The 23,830-nt window shown below is 39.9% G+C and overlaps 2 protein-coding genes and 1 long non-coding RNA gene across 4 annotated transcripts in view; 2 read left to right on the forward strand and 1 right to left on the reverse strand.

Annotated features, from left to right (window-relative positions):
- Positions 1-9,799, forward strand: part of ENOSF1 (enolase superfamily member 1) — a 17,780-nt gene extending 7,981 nt beyond the window's left edge. The window contains 8 exon segments of the mRNA XM_026058608.1: positions 518-599; positions 1,730-1,870; positions 2,504-2,545; positions 6,070-6,199; positions 6,562-6,591; positions 6,594-6,655; positions 9,090-9,176; positions 9,689-9,799. Of these exon segments, the coding sequence (XP_025914393.1) occupies positions 518-599; positions 1,730-1,870; positions 2,504-2,545; positions 6,070-6,199; positions 6,562-6,591; positions 6,594-6,655; positions 9,090-9,176; positions 9,689-9,799 (685 nt within the window).
- Positions 9,800-9,975: 176 nt separating this feature from the next.
- Positions 9,976-19,962, reverse strand: TYMS (thymidylate synthetase). 2 transcript variants are annotated; one of them, XM_026058646.1, is made up of 7 exons: positions 19,744-19,950; positions 19,329-19,357; positions 17,902-18,076; positions 15,723-15,824; positions 14,361-14,536; positions 12,518-12,589; positions 9,976-11,530 (listed from the first exon to the last, which is right to left on the reverse strand). In XM_026058646.1, the coding sequence occupies exons 1-7, from the start codon at positions 19,898-19,900 to the stop codon at positions 11,393-11,395; spliced, it is 849 nt and encodes a 282-aa protein (XP_025914431.1). In that variant the 5' UTR covers positions 19,901-19,950; the 3' UTR covers positions 9,976-11,392. The 2 variants fall into 2 exon arrangements, with proteins under 2 accessions (XP_025914431.1, XP_025914430.1); XM_026058645.1 differs by having other exon boundaries at positions 10,695-11,530; positions 19,284-19,357; positions 19,744-19,962.
- LOC112962463 lies at positions 19,761-22,705 on the forward strand. The gene is made up of 3 exons (XR_003252310.1): positions 19,761-19,849; positions 20,746-20,882; positions 21,405-22,705. It is a non-coding gene; the product is annotated as an uncharacterized LOC112962463 (long non-coding RNA).
- Positions 22,706-23,830: the final 1,125 nt, after the last annotated feature.

Genomic DNA, 23,830 nt, shown 5'->3' on the forward strand with positions numbered 1-23,830 from the left:
GAGCATGCAGGTTTCCCAGGAGGGGTAAAAGAGGGTCCTCCATAGCCACATCCCATGCGCACTTCCCTGGCTGCATTCACCTGCTGGAGGCGTCCCGACTTGAGCCGTCTTTTGCCAACTACCCTGTCACTATAATTCTCCCCTTCCCCCGTCTTTCCTAGTTTAAAGCCCTCCTTACCAGGCTGGCCAACCTGTTGGCAAAGACACGTGTGCCCCGCTTAGTGAGGCAGAAATATAAACATAATACTGCATTGCAGGAAAAGAGGAATGGTATGGCAAAGCTGAGGGCTGATGGCAAATGAAAATAACAATGTTTCCACTGATCTATGAAAAAAACATTTGCTGTTTTATTTTCACAGTAGGATGAAGTCTGCTTGTAAGGGAAGAGAAATAATAAAAAAAATTCTTTCTATAAGACAGTAATGCTGAAATTGTAAAATCTAGTTTATGTGTTCCTATATACTGTTACATTAATCATTCAGAAGTGATCTATATCTTGTTCCAAACGTGCGTCTAGGTTCAAAGTAAAGGTGGGTGCAGATCTGAAGGACAATATTCATAGATTCAGATTTATACAAAAAATGATTGGCCCTGACAAAATAATGATGAATATCACTTTCTGCTACTGTAGGAWGTCATTTTATATTTAAAACTCTGAGATGAAAGATCTCCCATTATGTACATTTATTGGCAAAGAGTTCCTTTCCTTCCTGAAATCCTGAATAATGATGCCAACAAATGTTGACATACACCGGCAAAGAGCAATATACATGACCAAGTATATCTATGACTAAGAATTTCATCCTATATTTCATGTGCCAGAACTTCCATTCAAGTCTGGAGGGGAACCCCACTTGCAGCATTGCCTTCTAAAAGATTTAGAGTGCCTTTTATATCCAGAAAGGCTTCTGGAGGAAAGCTTGTTAATATTTTTTCTCCAGTGTTTGGCCAAAGGTAAACTGGAAAACAAAAATTTCCAACTAAAACCACTTGAATGAAAAGAAATAATTCGATGCAAGTCATGCATTTAGAATTGGAAATGTCTGCTTGACTTCATTAACTGCTATACACTGGATCCTTTGCCCCATGTTTTCCGTGACATGCCACAGTTGTCCATCTGCTCTGAGTGTTGCAGTGCAGCATGGGACTTTCGAGGGTGCCATACATCATGAAATGCCTAATGAGGAACTCTGTGAACACAGGACGGCAGGGACCTGAGAACCTGAAAAGGAACCATGGTGTCATTTCCAGATCAAAATTAATAATTTTCAGATGTTCCATTTTTTGAAGGGTTGGGGGACAGGGGGAATTGCCCTTCTGTTGGAGCTAACTGCTGCTTGTGAAACACGTCTTACTTACATGTTATGTTTTCTGTCAAAAAGGTTTTCTGCTGAAAATTTCAGACAGCCATGTCCGTGTTTAGGGTGTTTTACTCCAGTATATGCTGACAAGACACTTTGATTCCCTCAGAAGACCCTTCTGTCCTTGCTACAGCTCCTGATCTGTCGTGTTCAAACCTAGCTTGGGTATTGCTATAGTCATTGCAAGCTCCTAGCATAAGCATGGCCAAAAGCGTATGATTCAGACAGAATGTGAATCTCAGCTTTTAATTTCCTTTCAATATCCTGGATTTTCATCAGTTCATGTCAATTATTCAGTTCCTTTTATTAGATTCTGACAGAAAAAGTCAATAGAATCCTGAAGTGCATTTGATTTTTATTTTCCTTACCCCCAGATGCTGGATGCAAACAAGTGATGGGAAATAAAGGAAGCAGTAGAGTAGGTCACTGAACTAGCTGAATTTAAACCCTTATGGACTGAGGAGCCAACTTCTCCAGATGATATTTTGGGACATGCAACCATTGCAAAGGTTGGAAGGGTTATTTTTTTTATTTCAGTAATGATATAGTGGCTCCAGTCTAGAAAACTGTAATATATTGTTTATACTGCTTCTTGATATACTCAGAGTTCAGGCTGAACTAGTTATTCAGAGTCTCATTGAATATATTTGTTACAAGACCTTGACTCACATTGTGCACCTGTATTACCTTAAGTTTAAAGGAATTGTTTGTTTGTTCCTAAAAAATATGTAAAAGGACTGTCATGCCTGCATGAGGAAGGCAGCCAACATTTAGTTTAAAATGTGCATGGACTTGTTCTAAAACTCATAACTTAATATTTCAATGAAGTTGGAAGTATATTGGTTCAGAGGCTGCACTCACAACATGATGTACTTAGCGGCACTGTTAAAGCCCCACATGTACAGCATGTGCATTTCTTTGCTGCTCCGCACACCTTGCTCTATAATTCTTTATATGTTTGTGTAGCAGAAAAAGCAGAAAATTATCAATAAAAATTTTTATAGCATGTGTAACATTTTCTATAAAATGAGTAGCAAACATTACGCTGAATCAACTGTTATTCCATCCTTTATGCTACTGAGTAACTCTATTGGGAATTAAAAACCAGAAGCAAGTSTTGAATGTTTACTATTTCCTTGCAGGCCTTAGCACTGCTAGGAATTGGTGTGGCAACAGGAGAACATGTGAGTATGTGTTTAAGTGTTTTTGGCTTTTTCCTAATTACTGTTTATTTAATGCAACTACTACATAACCTTTGGGAGCTGGTGCCAAAACTGTCTTGCATTTCTCACTAGGGAGTTGAATACTACAAATGAAAATTACTTGATATCTGTTTCAGCTATTCCCTAACAAGGGTGCCTGCCTTTACCTTCTTTCCCTGATTCCTTTTTTCCCATACACAATTTCTATGAACCACCTGGAAATACCTGCTGGGTTTTTTTATTATTTTTATTAGGAGAGTAACTGCTAACTTTTTGTATTCTCCGAGCAGCGAGCAATATGAACAAATGCATCTGTGGTCATGGTTGCCCATGTAACAGCTAGAGAAGGAAGACACAAAGATAAGTCCATGCTGCTCAATAGAACATGCTGTGGCTGCATGAGATATCTTAAAAGTCACCAGAAAGATCTGTGCAGCACAAGTCTGGACAATATGGTCTGTACAGAGCTGCAGGGCTCCTGACCCATGATATCCCCTTTAGCTCAAGGGTAATTAGCACAGCTCCCAGTTTGCTCTGTGGCTCTGGAGTCAATGAGAGTGTTTTGCTCAGTACTGCCCTGTGTGTGTAGATATTACCTCCCTGCGACTACATGACGGAGTGTTTATTAGAATGAAGAGGTTCCTGGCTCCTATTCCCATATCACCGCTATTTGTGCTACACTAACTCAGCTGTAAAGATTACAATCTCTGAAGATTATTCTGTTAGCAAGTTGTAGTTTATCCTCCTATTTCTGACAGGGATCTGTACAGTATTCCTCTGAGAAATATTCACAAATAAACAACTCAAACATTGGAAACAGGAAGTTATTTCAGGCTCCTTCTGTTTAGGTCTCAGCTCAGTCATTATTAGGGGCCCAGTCCTAGGGTGTCCTCGATATCCAGCACTTCTGTAGAAACTAAAGACTCTGTCTTCAGCTGGCATCACCTGGGCAGACTCAAGTCTCTTGAAGACCCCAAAGAAATCTAACCTGGCCATCACAATACATAGGTTCGACTCATGCTCACTGCTCAAAACAAAAGCAGTGGTTGAAATCTTTCCACCAACTGCCACATCCCCCATTTGGCTTCTCTGCCCAGTTTTGCTCAGGGGACGCCTAGCAGCACAGAGGGCTTCAACAGACGGGCCCTGTGGCCTCACACTGGCTCCCAACCCACCATGCCTGCTCATCCCTTAGGCACAGGTGGCACCTGGGTGCACTGGTCAGGGTCTGGATCGATGCAGGGAAGGCCATGGCCAGGCACAGCTGCAGCACAGTTGGAAACAGGCATGCCTGGGACATAGCTCCAGCCAGGACTACGGGCCCCAGACTGAGCTGAAATGGGGCTCCTGGGTTGGCTGGGGCCAGTAAGGCCTGTCAGCACCCTGAGGGCCCTGAGAGCAGCCCCCCTCTCCAGCGAGGTGCATTCTCACACCTTACAGAGCTGTGCTCAGATGTGGAGGGGTTTAGTTGCTGTGGGGAACCCAGAGCCAGGGCAGGGTGGGGAACTGGGCATGGTTCCACCATCTCCGTGGTGGAGAGACAGCTCCAAGGTCAAGCTGGGAGCACCAGCCAGCAAGTCAGGGTGAGGATGAGGCCCAGTGATGATAACTGGAGTCAGGCACAGTCCAGTGATCAGCAGGCAGGTCCGCGGTAATGAGGCCAGCCTGTGGCCAGGCATAGGCACAGYTGCAATGCCAGGTTGCACCAACAGCATAGCTCGGGCAGGGACTGAAGGTCCATGGGGGAGCATGTAGTCCCAGGTGGGACTGGCAGGAGTGAGACCTATTAGAGTACTTGGGGCCCTTGCAGGTTTTGTTCAGAGCAAAGTTGTTCTGCTCCATTTTTGGATGTTACATATACAGCTATTTTATAAGGTTTTTAAGTAACCTTTCCTTTTGGCCAACAAAACTCCTTACTAGCATTAGTAGCAAGTCATTGCCATCAGCTGTATTTAAATACTTTTCCCATTAAATACTTTTAATGAGTCCAAAGACCTATTTCCAAAACTACTTCCTGGATACATCATCAATAGTGATGTGTCAATAGACAGAATGGTACCTTTTAGAATACCAGTCTACAACCTAAAGTTGTTTTTTATTGCACCTATCTTCCTGCCAAGTCTTGACACTAAATCTACAAAACCAAGCAATGTGAATTAACAAACTCTCAGTTCTCTGGAGCAACTGGAGAGAAATACTGCATTAGCATAGTTTCTCTGTTGCCAGTTTCTCACGCCAAGCCCTGCTATCTACATATTTCATAGCGCTTCTTGCTTTCAGCTGTTGTCTGCCAGTAGACAGTACACTCTGTATGGGGGAGGGGGTTTTGTATAATGACCATCTATCAGGATGGGTTTGAATTACCCATTAGAATAGCCCTGCTTTATAAAGGCCAATTCCTGAATGTAGGCTTTGCTTTAAGGTTTGAAAACCTTTTTTCTTCTTTTCACCATAACCTCTAAGAATCACATAGGCATCTAATATATTTATCCGCAGAACTCCCCTGTGAATAAGGTGAGTGGTGTTATCCTTACTTCAGACATGGAAAATTGATGTGAGGCCTGAACTGACTGAACAACATAGCCAAGATCCAAGCAGAAAATCTGCAGCACAGCTAGAAATGCAATCCTGACTCTTATCTAAGCATCTTGTCTACAAGGCTATCCCTCATCTGGCTGTACTGGTCTGCAGGAGAAGGAATGATAGCAAATGACAGCAGAATCACTGCTATATTCACTCCAGCTGCCTCAAAATAGGAATGGCTGTTCATTYACATGAACATCCCAATAGTACAGTGCTGAGTGAGCATGCTTAACTGTGGTCAAGACGGTTCAGTCCCCTGTGACATCTGAAGTCCCTCCCTGCCTGCAAACACGGAGGCTGCTGCAGTTGGTTAGGTAACCAGAAGGGGTTGAGTTGGCTGGTAAAGGAGCCTCACTCCTAAAAAGACKGTGAGGCAAAATGCTCTGAAAGTTTGAGTGGTGCAGGAAGTTTCTGATCTCAGACAGCTGCAACATCAGCTTTACATAACACATCTACTACAAAAGTGAGCCATGTTTGCTCAGGCTAAGCCCACTAACTTTGTTCCTAGACTGGAAGAACCATTTTCCCTTGGTATTTTCGCTTCGCTTTCACTTATGTGGGTCAAAATCCAGTTAAGGGGTAGTAATTTCTAAACTCACTCCAGGAAGCCTGGGCTGTTAGGCACACAGTGATTTTTTTCAGTCTGCCTCTGTTCATCCACACTTAGGTCAGATGCAACCCTCTTAGTAGTTTAACTTTACAAGCGTAGGCTAATTCTTTTAATATTGGCAGCATCCTTGAACTTCTCTTCATACAAATTCTTGTGCAATGTTTCATATAAATAGAGTAATTAAAATAATTTGGATTTATTGAGAAACACAGGAGGGACACTGTACAAATGTTTTGATGTTAGTTGCCAGCAGCTCTTGTAGTATGTTAATTCTAGAGACTTCAGGTCTTGACTTTTTATTTTTCCCTTACAGTGCCAAAAGAGAGTGATATTTAAACAGCTCCTACAAGCTAAGGCCCTGACTTATTTCCAAATTGACAGCTGCAGACTGGGAAGTGTGAATGAAAACTTGTCTGTGTTGCTGATGGCCAAAAAGTTTCAGAGTAAGGCTCTGCAAAACGCTGCAGGAGTGAGAACATCTTTCTCTCTCTCCCCCAACCCACCCCAACTAGTATGATTAGTTTCTTCATGCTTTTAATTTCTGGGCACAAGTTTGTATGCACTACTGTAATTTCCTTTTTTTGGTGTTGTACTATAGGGCTGCACCAGGACACTTTTGATCTCTCAGCATTGGGCAACATCTTTCTCTAGTGAACTTGGGGGGGAAGAGTTTCTGTGACTGTTTGACAGGAGCATTGTTAAAATGCCATGAAAGAATGGTGACATCGTTGATCTTAATCATTTAGTCATTTCCCCCATGTTCTTAACTTAATTAAGTACAGAGATTGTTCTGTTTTGTTTTCAGTTTCTGTTTGCCCTGGTGGTGGGGGAATTGGCCTTGTGAATTAGTCCAGCACTTGAAAGTATTTGATTATATCTCAGTATCTGGAAGTCTTGAAAGAATACTACCATAGCAATTGACCATGGCAATGGTCACCTTTTTTTCTGACATTGCTACATGGCAATTCCACCATGCATTTGCCTTGTTATCCCAGTGGGCTACAAAGGGAAGTTAGAAGTGTGGATTAAAGTTCAAGCAGGTAAAAGTGAACAGTCAGTAGTGTTTTTGAAAAAGCTACTTGAGAACTGGGCTGTGTTCTGTCCCCAGACATTTCACAGCTCCCAGTCAATAGAGTGGCAAACTCACCAGGACAGATTAACGAACAGGCTGTAGATTTTGATGGCAGATCAGGTGTTTGTCTCAAAATTCAGAAACAGTTCCTTCTCTTCTGACCCCTAATCTATCATGATGATGATTCATATTCTCAGTGGTATTGAAGTAAGGCCAATTTTGCAACATACTGTAACACATAAAAATAATGTGGGTTATAAAAGTTTGTCTAAGAAGCTAGAACATAGAGGGAGTTAGTATCTAAGCAAAGTGGTAAGAAATTTATCTTTGCTAGCTGATTGAATTTTCTCTAGGAAGTAGGGAAAAAAGTGATAGAAGCATGCATTTAGAGGAGGAATGACAGATGAGGAGAAACTCTACAAGGCCAAATTGTGAGGCAGAATAAGCGCAGCAGTCAGCAGGGCAAAATGTTATGGATATGCAGAGCTAGTAAGGAACTGAGACTTTATTGCTACCTGTAGAGCTCCTCAAGTCATCAGCTGGGAAGTGCGAGGGACAGGAAAATGCTGGGACAACTTATTCATCAGGCAGTAAGTCCAAGAACACCCCCTTCTTTCAATTGGCTTATGGGTTCCTTATACCCATAAGGATCTAACAATGTCCCTAACATGTTTTGTTTAAAATATTGCTCTGAATACAGTCAGCCTGCAGTCCTACTAGTCATCTTTGCCAGCAGTAAACAATCTTTTCACATTTGGCATATTCACATTTCTTTGCTTGAAAACATAGAAGTCTCATACCTATAAATGTTAAATATGTAGACTTTCAACTTTCCTCACATTAATATCTGCTGTATAATAAACCATCTCTACTCTTTTAAATCTTTCTGATCTCTCAAGCAGAGGGATAAATAAATAATAAACTGTCTTGGACTTTGTTGTTTAAGGTACAAGCTTCATTTCTACCATTGCTGTCAGTAGTAAATTGTGCTGATACAGGGGAACAATTATGTTTAGTTAATTCATATACTGAGAAGCAGCAGCCCCTCCAGAGCTATATGTATTAGTCTATTGCTTACCATGATTAAGTATGCTCTGTATGCCCATACACTAATGTGAGACTGGACCATTTGTCGCGTTGCATAAGGGCAATACTTTAAAAGTTTTTTTTTTTTAATTTTCCTTATGACTCGACTAACTCTTTCTTATTTTATGAAAAGAAGTAAATGATTCCCCTTCTAAATTCYTTCTCTTTGGTGGTAAGTATTCCTGTTCTGGTTAATTTCTTTGAGATTGCTAATTCCCATTAGCCAAACCCTGAGACCACCACTTTTTGTTTCCTGCCCTCTCTAGCTACACTTGCTAAAATGCTCTGCAGATTCCAGCTTATTTGAAGTGTTACATAAAGTGGTTTCCAGCAAAAGGAACTTAACTTGCTAAGTGCAGGCACAATTGTTAGGTGAATTTGCAACCTAATCGGGTTTTTTGTACCTTAGAGGTCTGTAAATACACACAGAATCCTTAATTTACAGAAGTGCACACATGATAATAAGGTTGCTGTCAACCTAAACCTGTGATATATCATTAATACAGACGGCACCTGGAATATCAAAACTAGACTAGACTACTAGAGATGGGATGAAAATTACTGTAAGGAACATATGACCTGGCTTTCAAGTCTAGTAACAAGAATATTTGCTACTGTCTGTGAGCTCAGTATTTGAAAGAAGACAAGACACGAGTTTGTTACTTAATTACACATTGGCTCCTGAGCATCCACTTGATGAAGCCTCAAAAAAAGATAGGTTTGATCTTCCATGTATCAAGCAAGGTTCTGGTATGATCTCAGCCGAAACAGCATGTACAGTCTCATCATCTCTGTTAAAGGAAGATGAACTGAGTAGGTACTGAGGAGAACCTGTCTAACAAGCAGTCGCTTATTTACAGTTGATGTACTTAGAGAAGGTAATGATAGCCTCTTTCTGCAATTTTCTTGTGCTGGACTAAATGTTGGAACAACAATTTAAGCTTTAAAAGTCCTGCTGGTTAGAATTTAGAATAAAATTTGTCTTCTAGGATTAATTTCCTGAGTGCATTTTCAGTAGTATCCAAAGGCAGAAAGACATTAGCTCTACAGTAAAGGTTGACTGCTCTATGTAAGGAGGTATAGGAAACTGTTGCCTGGGGTAGCAGGGATTAGACTGGTGCCTGAAGAGCATCCTTCAGCTGTGACATACTTGAGCTCCATTGTTTGTTTTTTTTTCCAGGATGTGTGAATTTGTAGACCACCTTCATAAACACTTCAAATATCCTACCGTAGTCAAGAATGCTTCCTACATGCCACCTCAGGTATGCTGTCTTAACTGTACACACAAAGGAAAGTATCTCCATCACAAACAATGAAAGACTGAAAATCTTAAAATATAAAGCAAATGTTTCACATGGTCTTCAGTACTCTTACACTGAAAAAAGGGATGGTGGATGCATTATTACACTGAACTATTAATTATACCTTCTAAATGCAAAGTGTAAAACTGAAAAGTGTTCTGAAAGGAGCATAACCCTAGTCAGAATTGTCGTAGGAATGTCTCCAGGTCTAATAGTTTCTGTTGCTCACTTACCTAGCAGACACATAAACGTATTAAGAATGTGCCCTCAACATCTGTTATCCCTGTAACTCTAACCAGACGATAGGGATAGGGTAAGACTGGGAAGATGACTCCCACTGGCCTTTTCCATAGGCTCAAAGAAGGATACAAACTCATACTCTAATCTTGAGCAGCAAAAGAAAATTGTTACCCAGCTGCAAAATATATCCTCAGTTCCTACCCAATGTCTAAAAAATATTCTGATCTGTGAAGGATGCTGGCTATCCCACTGAAATGAAAGAAAATTCTGCAAGAAACTACCAGTTTCCAGAAGGAGAAGTTTGGCAGGAACACCTTTCAAGCCAAAAGGCGCAGCAGCATTGAATACTTAATCCCCCCAAGATTTTAGTTGAAAGATAAATTCCTCAAACTTACTTTTAGAGCACACAGAATCAACAAGGTGGTGCTACAAAAAAATTCATCTGAAGATAAGTGCTTCTGTATAGTGAAGGGATTTGCAAATAACTTTGATGCAAAAAATGCTTCTGAAAGTTATGATCAGTTTAGTTTAAGAAAAATGCAACAATCCTCTTATATTCAAGCCCCTGAATGAACTGAATCAAAACCCAGTTTATTAAATTCTTAGAATTAACTCAAATCAAACAACCTTGCAATGATATTTGTCATTATTTACTGACTCTAAAAATTAATCAACAGAGATTTTGAATAAAAATTACTAGGCATTCCTCCATGTGTTAAAATATATACTGATTATGCCATGTCTGAATATTAACTGTAATCTATCCACAACTGAATTTCTGAAGAGGAATTTTGTATGGACTGAAGTTACTGCAAAGGTTGCAAGGATAAGAAGAGAGAAAAGCTGAATTCTGTTAAGATTTAATCTATAGGCTCAAATCCTACAAGCACTTCTACTGCTAAACTTTTACTGCTCCAGGATGTAAAATTAGTTTGTATGTTTAAGGGATCTGGACTTGAATGATGAGTGATGTGGCTTATTCATCATTCGTATACATACAGATGGTTTGCTGCAAGGCAGACAGATTGTTGCTAATGCTACCTGTAACCTAGGTTTAACTACAGCTCTGATTGATTTGTATCAAATTCATCATTCWTGTAGGATTGAGGAATGAAAAATGCTGATACATAGATGTTATGAGGAGATTCTATTTCAGACACAGCTCCATTAAGACCTTTTCCCTTCCTGCTTGGTTCACCTACCAAGACCATGGTAAGTCTGGATTTGTTTTTCCTTGCTAAATCTCACTTTCCAAGGTCCTAAAGTAAAACAGAATTTACCTTTGCTTTCCAACTCTTAATTTATTACTAGCTATAAACAAACATCATACTAAAATTAAATATGCATCATCCCTTTCAAAAGACATTTTTTAAAAAGCTTTATTAAACATTATATGCATCTTAAAGAGCTTTTCAATCTTGAAAGAGTCCTCTATTATAAACTTTCTTATTTTCAGTACAAAATAAAGCATATAAACAAGTACTACACAGTAGAAGTTTGCATTTCCCTATGGTGGTAACTGAAGCAGCCACTGGTAACTGATGCAAGGTGTAGGAAATTATCTCACTAACAATTTAAAACTATGTTAGCATCTGTATAGTATATGTACTGCCTACAAAACAGGAATAAATAATCCAAACTCACACAGAAGCTAAAGTCTGCCCTGCTTTGTTAACATTGGAAAAAAACAGCACCACTTTCCATGCCTAAAAATCAGTTCTGTATGACAGCTTGATACAGAAGGCAACACCGCTCTATTAGTATCTACTTTTTCAATAATAAAATTAGTTTCTTTTGAAGTAGTTGCTTTCTAGAACAGGACCATCTCCATATAAATTAACTAAGGTTTTCTGTTAAAGAAAAAAAGCATAACGAAGTACTGAGAAAGCCAGATAGCTTAGTTAGATTTCCATGTTAATAGAAGCTGGTTTACAGTATTAAAGAGCCATCTCCATTTTAATAGGTGGATGGGGATTATAATCTTCAATCTGAAAGTCTTCTGCCTTAAAGTCACTGATGTCTTCAATCTTACGAAGAATTCTGAGTTTGGGGAAAGGTCTTGGTTCCCTCTGAAGCTGAAATAAAAACATGTCCCAAGTTTACTGTACAAAGCTAATATTTGGAGGATAAGATTAAGGATGTGCTGCTTCTGTAATTTCACAATTAAAGTTAGATCTCATTAATCAATTCAGATTACACTATGTAGATTCTCCCTCCTCCCCAGGAAGACTTATACTCAAAAAAAAAAAAAAGTATAACAGAGCTAGGTGGAACATACTTCAGGGTTCTGACTGATTCTGACTGAGAGCAGCAGCACAATTTTGAAGTGGATTCCGTGATCATCCAAACGCACTGCAAGCAGTGTCAAGTTTTGCAGAGCAATTCTGGTGGTTGCAAATCAGATTCCTTCCAGAGGAAACTAAATTGGAAATTCTGACCCAGGTGTGCACCAAATATGCTGCAGTTTCTAATGGGGATATTAGAGCCCAAACCAATGACTGGTACTTTGGGTGGTTTTGAACCATATGCATGGTGACGATATTCAGTCCAACCTAAGTCTAGTCAAATAAAATTCTGATTTGCTTCAACTGCATCTAATTACCTCCTGAAGAAAATATAGCCATATTCAGCCAAATAGTAGTTCTGATTAACTATTGTCAATTGATGTTATTCTTTACTAATACACCCCAAAGGTATTTTATTTTACCTGTATTAGGCAGAATTGTTTTCTAAGGTTTTGTAATGATGAAGTCAAAAGGGTACAGATTCTGGATCTCTGACTTAGACCTAGAACAGTAGCAATCTGTCTCTAATTTGATATATAATTCAATCATATTTCTATTACATTTCTGTTTTAACCAGGGTTAGGCATAGGTTAAATGCTAATACATTACCCACTTCAAGTACTACGGTTATTAAGGGAGAAATGAGAAGAAAAGACATACAAACTATTATTTGCAAAATAATATTCAGAGTATGAAGTCTGATTGCAAAAGATAACTTTGTATTGAATGAGCACAGTGGAAGATAAAAGGATACAAGGATATAGAGAAAGTACTTACTTGCACTTTCAGAGGTTCCACATGATTCAGATATATGTGAGCATCTCCTAATGTGTGTATGAACTCTCCAGGCTGAAGAGAAAGAAGAATACATGTGGTCTTCAAATAGTCAGCTTTCAAGAAAGCAAAACATTACAATGCTTACAGTATGGATTCTTAGCATCTATTGCAGAATTGCAACTTCTGTATTGACTTAGCTTATCAAGACATCCTTGCAAGCTTCCAAGTACTCTCTCTTCCCAGACTAATGCATAATTAATAAATATTAAATTTCCTAACTTACAGAAGTATCTTTGAAATCCTGCTAGGATAATAGCGACTGTGACTGAATGGAGCACTACTAATGAGCTAACACAGATGGAAACAGATGAGGCAGTGACGAATACAACTTTTCCACTCCACATCCATTAAGTAGGACTTGCCAAAGCTGGCTTAAACTAACTACCTTGACAACATAGTTTGTGGCAGTGCAACTCTCAGTCATAGGTTAGACCCCAAAGCATCCAGATGGGTTTTGCAAGTTTGCAAGTTCTGCTACTTAGCAACCCCTGAGCAATTTAAAGCCAGCTTAGATAAGTTTTATCAGCTATAAGTAAATCTCTGACCAAAGTGCAGACCAGCCCTTGGATATACCATGCTAAAATGATGTACACCTGACACTCAAAGACTGGACTGCTACAGTACAGAAGGGGTTAGGAGAATATTCCTTGCATTTACTTCAAACACCTACCTTGCGTGGCCTAAATGTCTGTCTTCAGAGGCTGCATTTCTTCTCAGCTAATGTCATTTAGTGCAAAAAACATTCAAACAGTGTAAAAATTATCACTACCCAATATAAATATATACTAAATATCTACTTTGTGATTTTACGCAAACCATACTTATTCAGAGCTCTGCATCAGACAACATCTCATTGTAGTAATTCACAGTACGCTGGATCTTAAAAGCAAAGATTTGTGGACCTCTCCACGGGGCAGGGAAGGAACCACCAAAGCTGTGAGAGGAAATGGCTGGGGGCAGGTGAACAGCTACATTATAGACATAATGTTAAACTTCATTTTCTTTGATCCCTTGGCCTAAGTTTTATACATACATCTGCACTTGCTCTGAAGTCTGATTCTTCCCCACTTTTCAATTTTATCCAAGTTCCCTTCATGTTGCTGCTAATAGCAGCAGGATCAGGCTCAAATGGCCTTGCTAATATATTTTTAAATGCTCTAAAGAGAAGGGTTTTTCACTTGTATAAGATTGTACTGCATGTAATTTACTCTGTCAAATTATAAAATACAGCTCTTTAGAGACAGTGCAGCAGCTGTCTGAGCACATACTACCACTCCACATAACCATTTACAATAGGAAATGAAAAAAAAATACCCAACTGCAATTACAGCAGAAAGTTAGGTGGGCAGAATATCCAATTGAAATCTTGAAAGCAACCACTGAGCTAATCTTCACCTCCAGTAAAAAACAGATGCTACGGAATTTTTAATAACTTGTATTGTATACTTGTTATTATCACCATAACGACAAGTGCTCGGTTCAGACTTTTAGGAAGTAAACTCGTGAAACAGGTCAGTTTTGACATGTTCAGTTAAAAAGATCTGGTGGATCTCCTGCCTGTTTGCCCTGAATTTAAGAATTTTTACATTGCTGATCCCAACTGTCAATATAGATAAGAAACAACTCATGTTAAATTCATGGGGCCCTTTCTTACACATATTTCAGTACAGATGTTGAACACTACACTGATTCCAGTTCTTCCTATATATGATATGAGAGTCTATTTTTTTAGTCCCTCACTGTTCAGACAAGATTAAGTAAAATGATTAAACAGCCCACCTACCTTGAGCCCTGTGACATGGGCTATCATGTATGTGAGCAGTGAATAGCTGGCAATATTGAAGGGCACTCCTAGTCCCATATCTCCAGACCTCTGATAGAGCTGGCAGGACAATTCACCATTTAGAACATAGAACTGACAAAGAGCATGGCAAGGAGGCAAAGCCATCAGAGAAATATCTGAAAAATTGCAATATAGGAAGAAAGAGAAATAAAAAAACAAAACAGCGTTAGTGTATAAATATAAAAGATGCACAAACTGGATAAGCACTATATGAGATACAGCAGACACCAAAATCGAACTGCACTATCATTCTGTTGCTTTTTCTCTACTTTTTAAAAGCACCTGATGTCTAAGCAATTAAGACTGGGTCATAACAAGCTGTCTCCTGAGCTGTAGAACCAGAAGAGTCATAAGCAGATATTGCACAGAACAGATTTATGCCATAATGCTGCACAGCTTAGTTTTACTCAGCTAGGTGAACCAGTTCACTTCCCTGAAGGAAGACATTAAGAGAAAAATTAAGCATGTACCCTAAAGCATTTCTGACTACCTTTACTGCTTGATGAGGTATAAAACTGACTAATGATCAGGAAAAAAAAAAATAACACCAGAAAACAAAAGATCTGGGTGTTTATCTACAAGTGTATTCACAGCTAGACAGGTAACCCTTTAACCAGCTGCTGATATTTGAGAATATTTAACCTTACAATAGCTGTAATAGCATGTGGCACACCCTTTTAGAGACATTACTGGAAAATGCTGGAGCATCTTGTTTGTGCACAGTTCTACTAATGCCAAACATTTTCTAGCACTAGCTCTCAGCTAGAGGTAGCCCTACAGAGTAAAGATATTTAGACAACCTATGTCCAAGGAAAATGATTATAACACAAGTAACATTTTTGTTGTCTAGTTACAAGTTTTTTTGTAAGTTTGTAATTTCATATATGGTTAAAAATAGACACACACTGTTTTGTTTGCTTTTGGGGGGGGGGTTTAAACCTTTTTAAAAGAAGAACATGAATGGAAGCTGAATGTACTGTCTTTCAACAGAGATTGCATGTCAAAGACAGTGGTAGGCACATACTGTACACTCCTCACTTTAACCTAGAGAGAAAAAACTTTGAAGCAATAGTCAAAAACTTTGAGGTCTGAACACAAGAATTAAATAGAAGGGAGAATCAAGCTTATACTCCATGGCCATTTTTACTGCAGGCAAATAGCTACAGTCCTCGTAGTTTTCTAAAGATGAAGCAAAGCCACCAACATGGAACTGACTATTGACAATGGATTTAGAAATCACACAACTTAGCATACAGCAAGGTAACATGCAACCACATTCATTTGAAGTGTGCTGTTCAATACCTTTTGGATTCCAAGCACACATAATGATTCTTCTGTCATCTGGATTGTTTCGGATCATTTCAATGACTTTTTGCAGCTGATCAACTCCTTGGTTGGAGTAATCTGAAGAAAGATACCAAGTAAGATCTAAGTCAGACAGATTCAAGTCATTAAATTTTTTTAAAGCCCAGCCATTTTCCCACTGAAACACTGAAACATGATACCCAAATGACATCCTCTGAAGATTTTATCATAATTTTGAATGTGATAAATTTATCAGTTGGCACACTCCAAATGTGACCTATTCTTTGCTGCTCTTCCTTAGGGTGTTCTAAGGTTTGCAAAACGGCAATGATGGTATTTACAGTATATCCCCCTGTCTCTTCGGTGGGCTTTGAGTACTTTTAGCACTCACTGAAATGGGACTGTTCCCATTTAGAACATTTTCTTCCCAGCCTCAACAACTAGAGCTCTTTTAAGACCAAATAAGAAGTCTGAGTAAAAACTACATCCCAGGAAATAAAGCTTGAAATACAAAAAATTAATTGGAACAAGCTCGTCACCTTATCACTCATAATGACTTACTATCTAACAGGTCAAAAGCTGTGCTGGAATGGGCAACAAGGTATTTATATGCTACAGTGCTGCTGCTGCTTTAAAAAAAAATAATTATGGGGTGCCAGTAACATGGCGTGCCACAATTCTTTTATGCTCAGCAGGAGAAAGTTTCTGACAGATGAGTATACACATCCATATAGCACTCACAAGGTCATTTATGAAAACTAAGTTCCCATGGAGTTCAATGCCAGAAGGAAACTTTAATCACATATAGCACAGCATATTACATTTCCCACAATGATCCCCATAGGCTGATTTTTAGGCCCAATATTAATTATATCAAAAATTCACTGGAATTAACAGAACAGGTAGAATAAATTTGAGAGTAAAAGAGTCATTAGTTGTTATTCATTATTGTGACTCATGCCAGTGAATCAGCATGCTTGGTAACACAATTTTGACTAGTAACTCTTGTTGCAAAGCAAAAGCAAATTATGGTTACAGGGAGAGACCCAAGCAGTCAAATAAGGTGGTGATATGTAATTACCATCTCAGGGATTTCTTCTGTCAGTAGCATCATGCCAGAAAGCCTCTTCAGATGGTTATGTTAGCTCCTGAAGCTAATTACCTATCCATTAGTAATGCTACTTAAGGTAATTTATTTTGTTCATTTTTGCCAAGCTATGTTATGCTTCAGACTTTTCTAAATTCAGGAATGCTACAACTTTTTAGTAAGGGTTTTTAGACCTGTCAGTTCTCCATTTGTGTTAGCATAAAACTATATTCTGGTAGCTGTCTGCATATATGTTAGCAGTATAAAGTCCAACATCTGTAACTAATGTCAACTTTGAGACTGTATTAACAAAGAACAAGAAATAAAAATACAATTAACCATGCTATCAATCTACCTGAGTTAAAAATCACACCAACCAGACAGGAACAATCTTTTTTAGACATTTTTTTTTTAAATGGCAGTCCTCTAAAATTTTTGTGCATCCTCTCCCTCAGTGATTTACAAAAGAGCGGCCAAGACATCCGAGAGTAAATTTAATGGACTAGTTGAACTGAAAATGGTATCAACAGATTCTGCATCACATCCTAATTTATTATAGCTACTCTGTCCACAGCATCATCTGCTATGGATACATCCTACTTTGTTCCAATTGCAGAGTGGAATACCTTTCTCCTCCACAATTCCCAATGAATGTAGTGCACTAACATCAGTTCCTGCTAACACAATTGCATCATGGAATTAGGATCCTGGGTTGGTATTCAGAGATTGCAGTCTGGTTTCCACCACTATCAAAACTGAGCGAGCTCATGGTTCTGGAATGCAATACAGACATATTTTTCCATCTATCAGTGACCATACCAGCTCCAGATTACAGTAAAATAATGCATGGCTTATGATTCAGCTGTTCTACAAATGTCAAGCTACAATATACAAAGCCACATCTTCCAGGATAATTAGGTTCAGTTAAAATAATGAAATTCAGCCTTTCAAACAGATAATTTATTCTGGCTTTCAGTTCATAGTGTGAACAGTATCTTTAACAATCGGACATCCCACCCACAGACCTCTAAAAGAGAGGAATTACAGTCATCTGACTAAGCATCAAAGGTGATATTTTTATGTCCTCACCTGTGTGCATGTCTTTGTATTCTGCTCCAAAATGCCTCCACTGGAAACCATAAACAGGTCCCAAGTCCCCCTCTTCTCTGTTGCAGAAACCCTGCTTATCCAGGAACTCACGTGACCCATTGGCATCCCAAATCTTCACACCCTTTGCAGAGAGTTCTTTGGCATTTGTAGAACCCTACAAAATACAGGCAGTAAGAAGTCTACTTCCTAATTATTAGCAAGATAGAGGACATGATTTGAAATAGTTGAATTACGCTTTAGTAGCTAAGGCATTTCTCCACTTATAAAGGACAAACAGTCTGCTTGTCCTTGCACGTGGTCCGAATACAACTTATCATGAGCTAAGACTAGGCTAAGATTTGAAGTGCCACGCTCCTGTTATTTAACTCAAGGTTCTTCTAACCTTGTGAACTCAACAACAGTACAGTCTCAAGGTCAACTGTGCTGTATCACTTTGTACACACATCTGCAGAGAACAGGATTTTACTTTTCAGATGAATAAAAGTAGAAAAACAAAAAACTTGCAGCCTAGACATTGTCTTTCCCAAGCCACCTATAATAAGTTTTAAGTGAACGTTCTTAAAAATCCTTTTGATAAAATGAAAAATAACCCAGAGAAATTTCATTTAGTTCTGCTCCAAGTCCAAATCAGTAGACTCAAAAATCCAACATGAAAAGTGTTCAGTTTTGGGGAGCATCTAGTCCTTTATCTTTAAAAAAGAAATACTTAAAAAAAAAAAAGTGCATTCGAGCCCTGCTATCTAGCAAACGGTTAGATATACCCTTCCCATACTAGTATTTGTCACAGCACATCAAGAGACACATATATTTGAATTTTACTACTCTAACTAAAGCTATGAGGTCTGAAATTTTCTGCTACTAAAAAGCTTACTGTTTACATCAGTCCTACTGCATCTGTGGTTCCTCATTGCCAGTTTTGGTTCAAATCAATAAAGGCTATCTCAATAATAAAAAGCAGACAATTAAACTGCCCACAGTCTACTTCATATTATTATTTCATATTCAAACGTTAATAAAAGAGACTTTATTAGGCTTTTTATCTATGGCATATAGTTAAAACAGTAAAACTCTTTATTATTTCATAGTTCCCTTAAAGAAAAAAAAAACAGAATAAAAATCCTTCTGATTTGTAACAACGTGAGAGTCTTCACTAGAATGGATGGAATGTCTTGAAGATAATGGACTTCTGCATGCCTTAAAAACATTAGGTTGTTGTGCTTTTTTCTGTTTTGCTGTATGAACAGAAGCATCAGCAGTTGCCCCAGATTTTGAAATCCATTCCACACTACCCCATTCTACGTATATTAATCTCAGGCACACGTGTATCTCAGGCATGGACAAGAGACATCCAAATACTGAACCCTGATAAACCACAGCAGCTCCTCCAGCACTCCTTTCCAGAATACCCTCTTTGTTGTCAGCAGCGGAAACTGATCTGAAAAAAAAAAAAAAACAGTTTAAAAGCGTCAGAGATGATGAGTAATATTTTGTTAGCGTGAACCGAGCCGTGTTTTACTCTACATAGAGGAGAACGGCCCCGGCGGGGAAAAAAATATAAATAAATAAACAAATAAATAAATAAAACAGGCCTGGGGGGGGGGGGATTTCTGAGTTGCCACAGGGTGGAAGGCGGGAAGAGGGCGAAGGGATGGCCGGGAAAACCCGCCGCGCGAGCGCCGAGCCCGCCCGCCGCCGCCACGGAGGGAAGATGGCGCTGCTCGTCCCAACGGCCGCGAGCGAGCAGCGGGCAGCACCCGGCGCGGCGGCAGCCGCGGGGCCGCTCGTATGGCCCGGCGCGGAGCCCGGCGCGGCGGTGCCGACCTCTGAGGCAGTAGCGCGCCTGCATGCCGAAGACGGAGATGGTGCCGGTGCCGGTGCGATCCTCCTTCCTGTGCCCGTGCTGCAGGATGTGCCGGACCTGCCGCAGGTACTGCGGCTCGCCCAGCTCCGCGCTGCGCAGCTCCCCGTCGGCCAGCATGGCGGGGCCAGGAGGGGCGCGGGGCCGGCTCTCCGCGGGGCTGCGCTGCCCGCCGCTCCCCCGCCAAAGCCCTTCCTTTGCCGCCAAGCGGCGCCGGGGGGGCGGGCGGAGCGCGCCGCCGCCGCCTCCCTCCCCTTCTGCCCGCCCCGCCGCGCCGCGCCGCCGCGCTCCGAGGCCAGGCCGGGCCGGGCCGGCTGGCCCCGCCGCCCGGTGAGGGGAAGCCGAGCTGGAACGGGGCGCCTGTGCCCGTAGGAAGACGCTCGCCTGGCTTCCCCTGGAAATGCCCCACAGCAGCAGGGCCTGGCCTCCGCCAGCGCTGCCGCCGACAAGGGCCTTCCCTGGCCTCAGTCCGCGCTCCAGACTAACGATTTTCCCTCTCCTTCCCCAAGGGCAAAATAATTTGCTTCTGGGCCCCTTTGCAACAGGCAGAGCTGGGAGTTGGTGGTGGCGGTGTTTGTCCTCTTCCTACCGCCTGCCACCTCAAGCTTCCCTTTTCTAAACTAAACAAAGCAAAAGGCCTCAGCTTGTCCGGGTGGGCCGTACGTCTCCCGAGGGATCTCTCTGGTCGGAATATCCCGCTGTGCCGAGGCCCCGCGTGCAGCAGGGTATCCGCCTGGTCCGTCCACAGCGCGGCTTTCCTGCAGTGCAATCGATGCCCCGCACGCGGCCTTGCCTGAGACTGTCCCGCTCTTCGAGAGCTGAGATCCTGCCAGGCAGCACCTCCTCACTTGCCCCCTCTGGCATTTTCATTCACATGTTTGCGCTCTGCCTGAGGGTAGTAGTTGGTACTTGCTTTTATTGAGTTTCCTCTTGTTGATCTCATCCTGTCTCTCTGATTTTTCAAGGGCGTTTTCAATTCTGACCTGTATCTTCCAAAGTGGTTGCAACTGCTCCCAACTTGGTGCCATCTGAAATTTTTGTAAATATGCTCTCCATTGGTCACACAACAAATTGACTCTTCTCTGAACATTTCGTCATTAGTGTATCCTACCTTATAAAAGTTGAGCTAAGCATTTTGTAAGAGACACTTGTCTCTCAGACCCAGCTTTCTGACAATGGGTGTGACTACAGGAGTTAAGACTGTTAATCTCTCAAGATTAGGATATGGTAATACAGGAATATATAATGGAGGTGGACCAGAAGAGAGGACTGTGGGTTAGGAAATGCTGCTTCCCTGTACTGCAGGCCAGGAAACGTATTCTCCCCAGTAACTAGCCCTTTTGTGTAAATGCGTACAATTATTTTGTGTGTAAGTAGAAGTACAGGAAAAGGTATGGTATAGTTAGAGTATGGTTATTTTTCTACATTAATATCTAACACATAATTTTGTATGCTTCGAAATGAATACAACTGATTTAGCAAAGATACAATCGGAAATGGTAAATATTACTGTGTGCAAAGAATACTCAGAGGTGCCAGGCACAGCAAACAAAATCAACAACACCTAGAATTCTGCTTATCACTCAGAGATGTATCAGTCCTTAACCTTTATTATAATTTGCAGGTACAATTTAGGAGAAACACACATCTTTCCTGATAAAGGGTGCCCTGTTATCATGTAACTCTAGATGCAAACTACGAGTAAGAAATACCAAAGGCAGAAGATTACTGCATATTGAGAAAAATCATTTAATGTACATGATAAATATCAAAAGCAACTGGAAGAAGCAATGGAACATTTTCTTTGGAAAATACTGTATTGCATGCATATTGATACCTGGTTGACTCAGGTTTAGCTGAATGTGCAAAATCTATAGGGACCAATCTTGAAAAGGCTTAAGAATGTGCTTGAATTTAAATATGCAAATAGGAATTATTTGAAGGCTTACAGCTGATTATTTCCTTAAATCTTTATAAAACCAGGCCTATAGCTGGCTATCAAAGATTAGGTAATATACAACATGCATAACATTTTATTTAAACAAATGAATATTACAATGGGTTCGAATTTGTTTTTCAGTTAAAAGATTGCTACAGTGTTGAGTTGCTAGCTCATACATCACAATATTTATTAGGCAAAATTTTATATATGTGCAACTATTTTAACTCTAGACATTTAACAATTAGCCATCTTCATCTAAGGACTTCATCTAAGGAGAGTATAATGGATTTCAGGAAGAAGGACTTCACACATCTTCTTCCCTAGAGGAAAAAAAGATTTTTGATTAAATATTTTATTTTTGGACTGAGAAAAAAATGTTAGAAAAACAAGTATACGGGGAAGCTATCACTGTCCTGCTAAAGAAATACACACAACATACAAAACAGACTGAAGCAATTATTTTTCTCTTTTTCCCTTTTGTACAAAATATTCCTGTTGTTTTTTTACTTACTGCTTTCATTATACATTCATGTACCCCAACCCTTGCGCAAACTGAACATATAATGGTATTGTGATTTGCAAATTAATGCATTTTACTTTTCTCTGGTGTAAGATGGCTACACAAGGTAGGCTGCACAGGAGAATCAGACAAAGATTCAAACTAAAAATCATAATCGGAATAAGGGGATTAATATTGTTATCATTAGGCCTTGAAGATTATTCTTATGTGAACCAAAAGAGTATATATTATTGATAACTGTGTATGGATTACAAAGAATTTTGAAGGAAAACTGTAGAGACTGTGCTGAGCATTTTATTTTATATGCATATAATATTAAAAATATTTGTACTTTTTAATATACATGTAATTTCACCAATATAAACCTAATCAAAGTTCATGGTGAGGCCTATGTTCTATGGTCCTCTCTTGTGGGAGAGATTTCTCTCATCTGTCCAAAGATTTTGAGTATGACCTCAGAAGATTAAAGACAGTCAATTAAAAACTACCAAAATTTTCTTTTATTCATTTATTTTGTTAATGTTGAATCTGTTTTACATGTCTTCTGAGACTTTTTTGTCCCTCCAGGTCATGTTTCTCAGCTTTATTTGCTGAGATAAAGATGTCAGACACCCATGACCTAAAGAGGAGCCTTTTTCCAAATCTAGTGACTCCTCAGAAGATCAGTGGGACACTGCTGTGATTTGCCTGTACATCTTGTGCCTGTTAGAGCTTTGTCCCCTTCTGTGAGAATCTGAAGCCACTGGAGCTGTGTTTCTGGGAGCCCCCTGTTTTTCCCTGGGTGGCTGGCTAGCCCCACAGCAGAGTAATACCACCTGGAATGGTCACATCTTTCCTGCAGATTCTCCATGGGGTTAGAAAATACGAGGTATTGTTTTTCCCTGCTGCTCTGTCTGGTTCTTCCCTAGTCCCCATTCCTTCCCATGTGGAGCTCTCTGAGCATGGAGACAGGCCTGTATGAGCCCCTTCTACAGAAATGATTAGAAGTATGTAAGAAGGATCCCTTTTATGCATGTACCTACAAGTTACACTACACAGAATCTGGTAACAGAGCACTGTTAATCTGAGCAGAGCACTACTGATCTGAACATTTTATGGTAAAACTGAGCTCTTTCGAGTAATGGTGCTGATTTTGACTTTGTATTCCTTCATGGTTGAAGATAATATGGAGCATACCATTAAACATCACCTAAAATAAAAACATAATCAGTAGTGGTAATTCCAGACCATACTTGATTAATGAACACAAAGACATGGTACCCAATGCCAAAGCTCTGGTCTGTGGTTGTGAGGCAATTCTTTTCTCATGGAATTTTTGTCATTGCATTATCTCATCCCAGATGTTACTTAAAGATCAAGGGTTTCACATTTAAATGAGTCTTTTAATATTATCATGACTGTATTTTGCAGGCTAGAACATTTGTTTTTGTTTTCCATAACACTTTTATCTATGTCTCTATGAATCTATGTGTCATTTATGAGGAGACAGTCTTGGATATACTGTGACTGAATCCTGTTCCAACTAAAGTTTATTGCAGTGTAAACATCTCTTATGAAAAATTATGTTCTCTATGAAAGAAGAGATAAC

Source organism: Apteryx rowi, unplaced genomic scaffold (genome assembly GCF_003343035.1).
Source record: "Apteryx rowi isolate R43461 unplaced genomic scaffold, aptRow1 scaffold_149, whole genome shotgun sequence".
Taxonomy (NCBI): domain Eukaryota; kingdom Metazoa; phylum Chordata; class Aves; order Apterygiformes; family Apterygidae; genus Apteryx; species Apteryx rowi.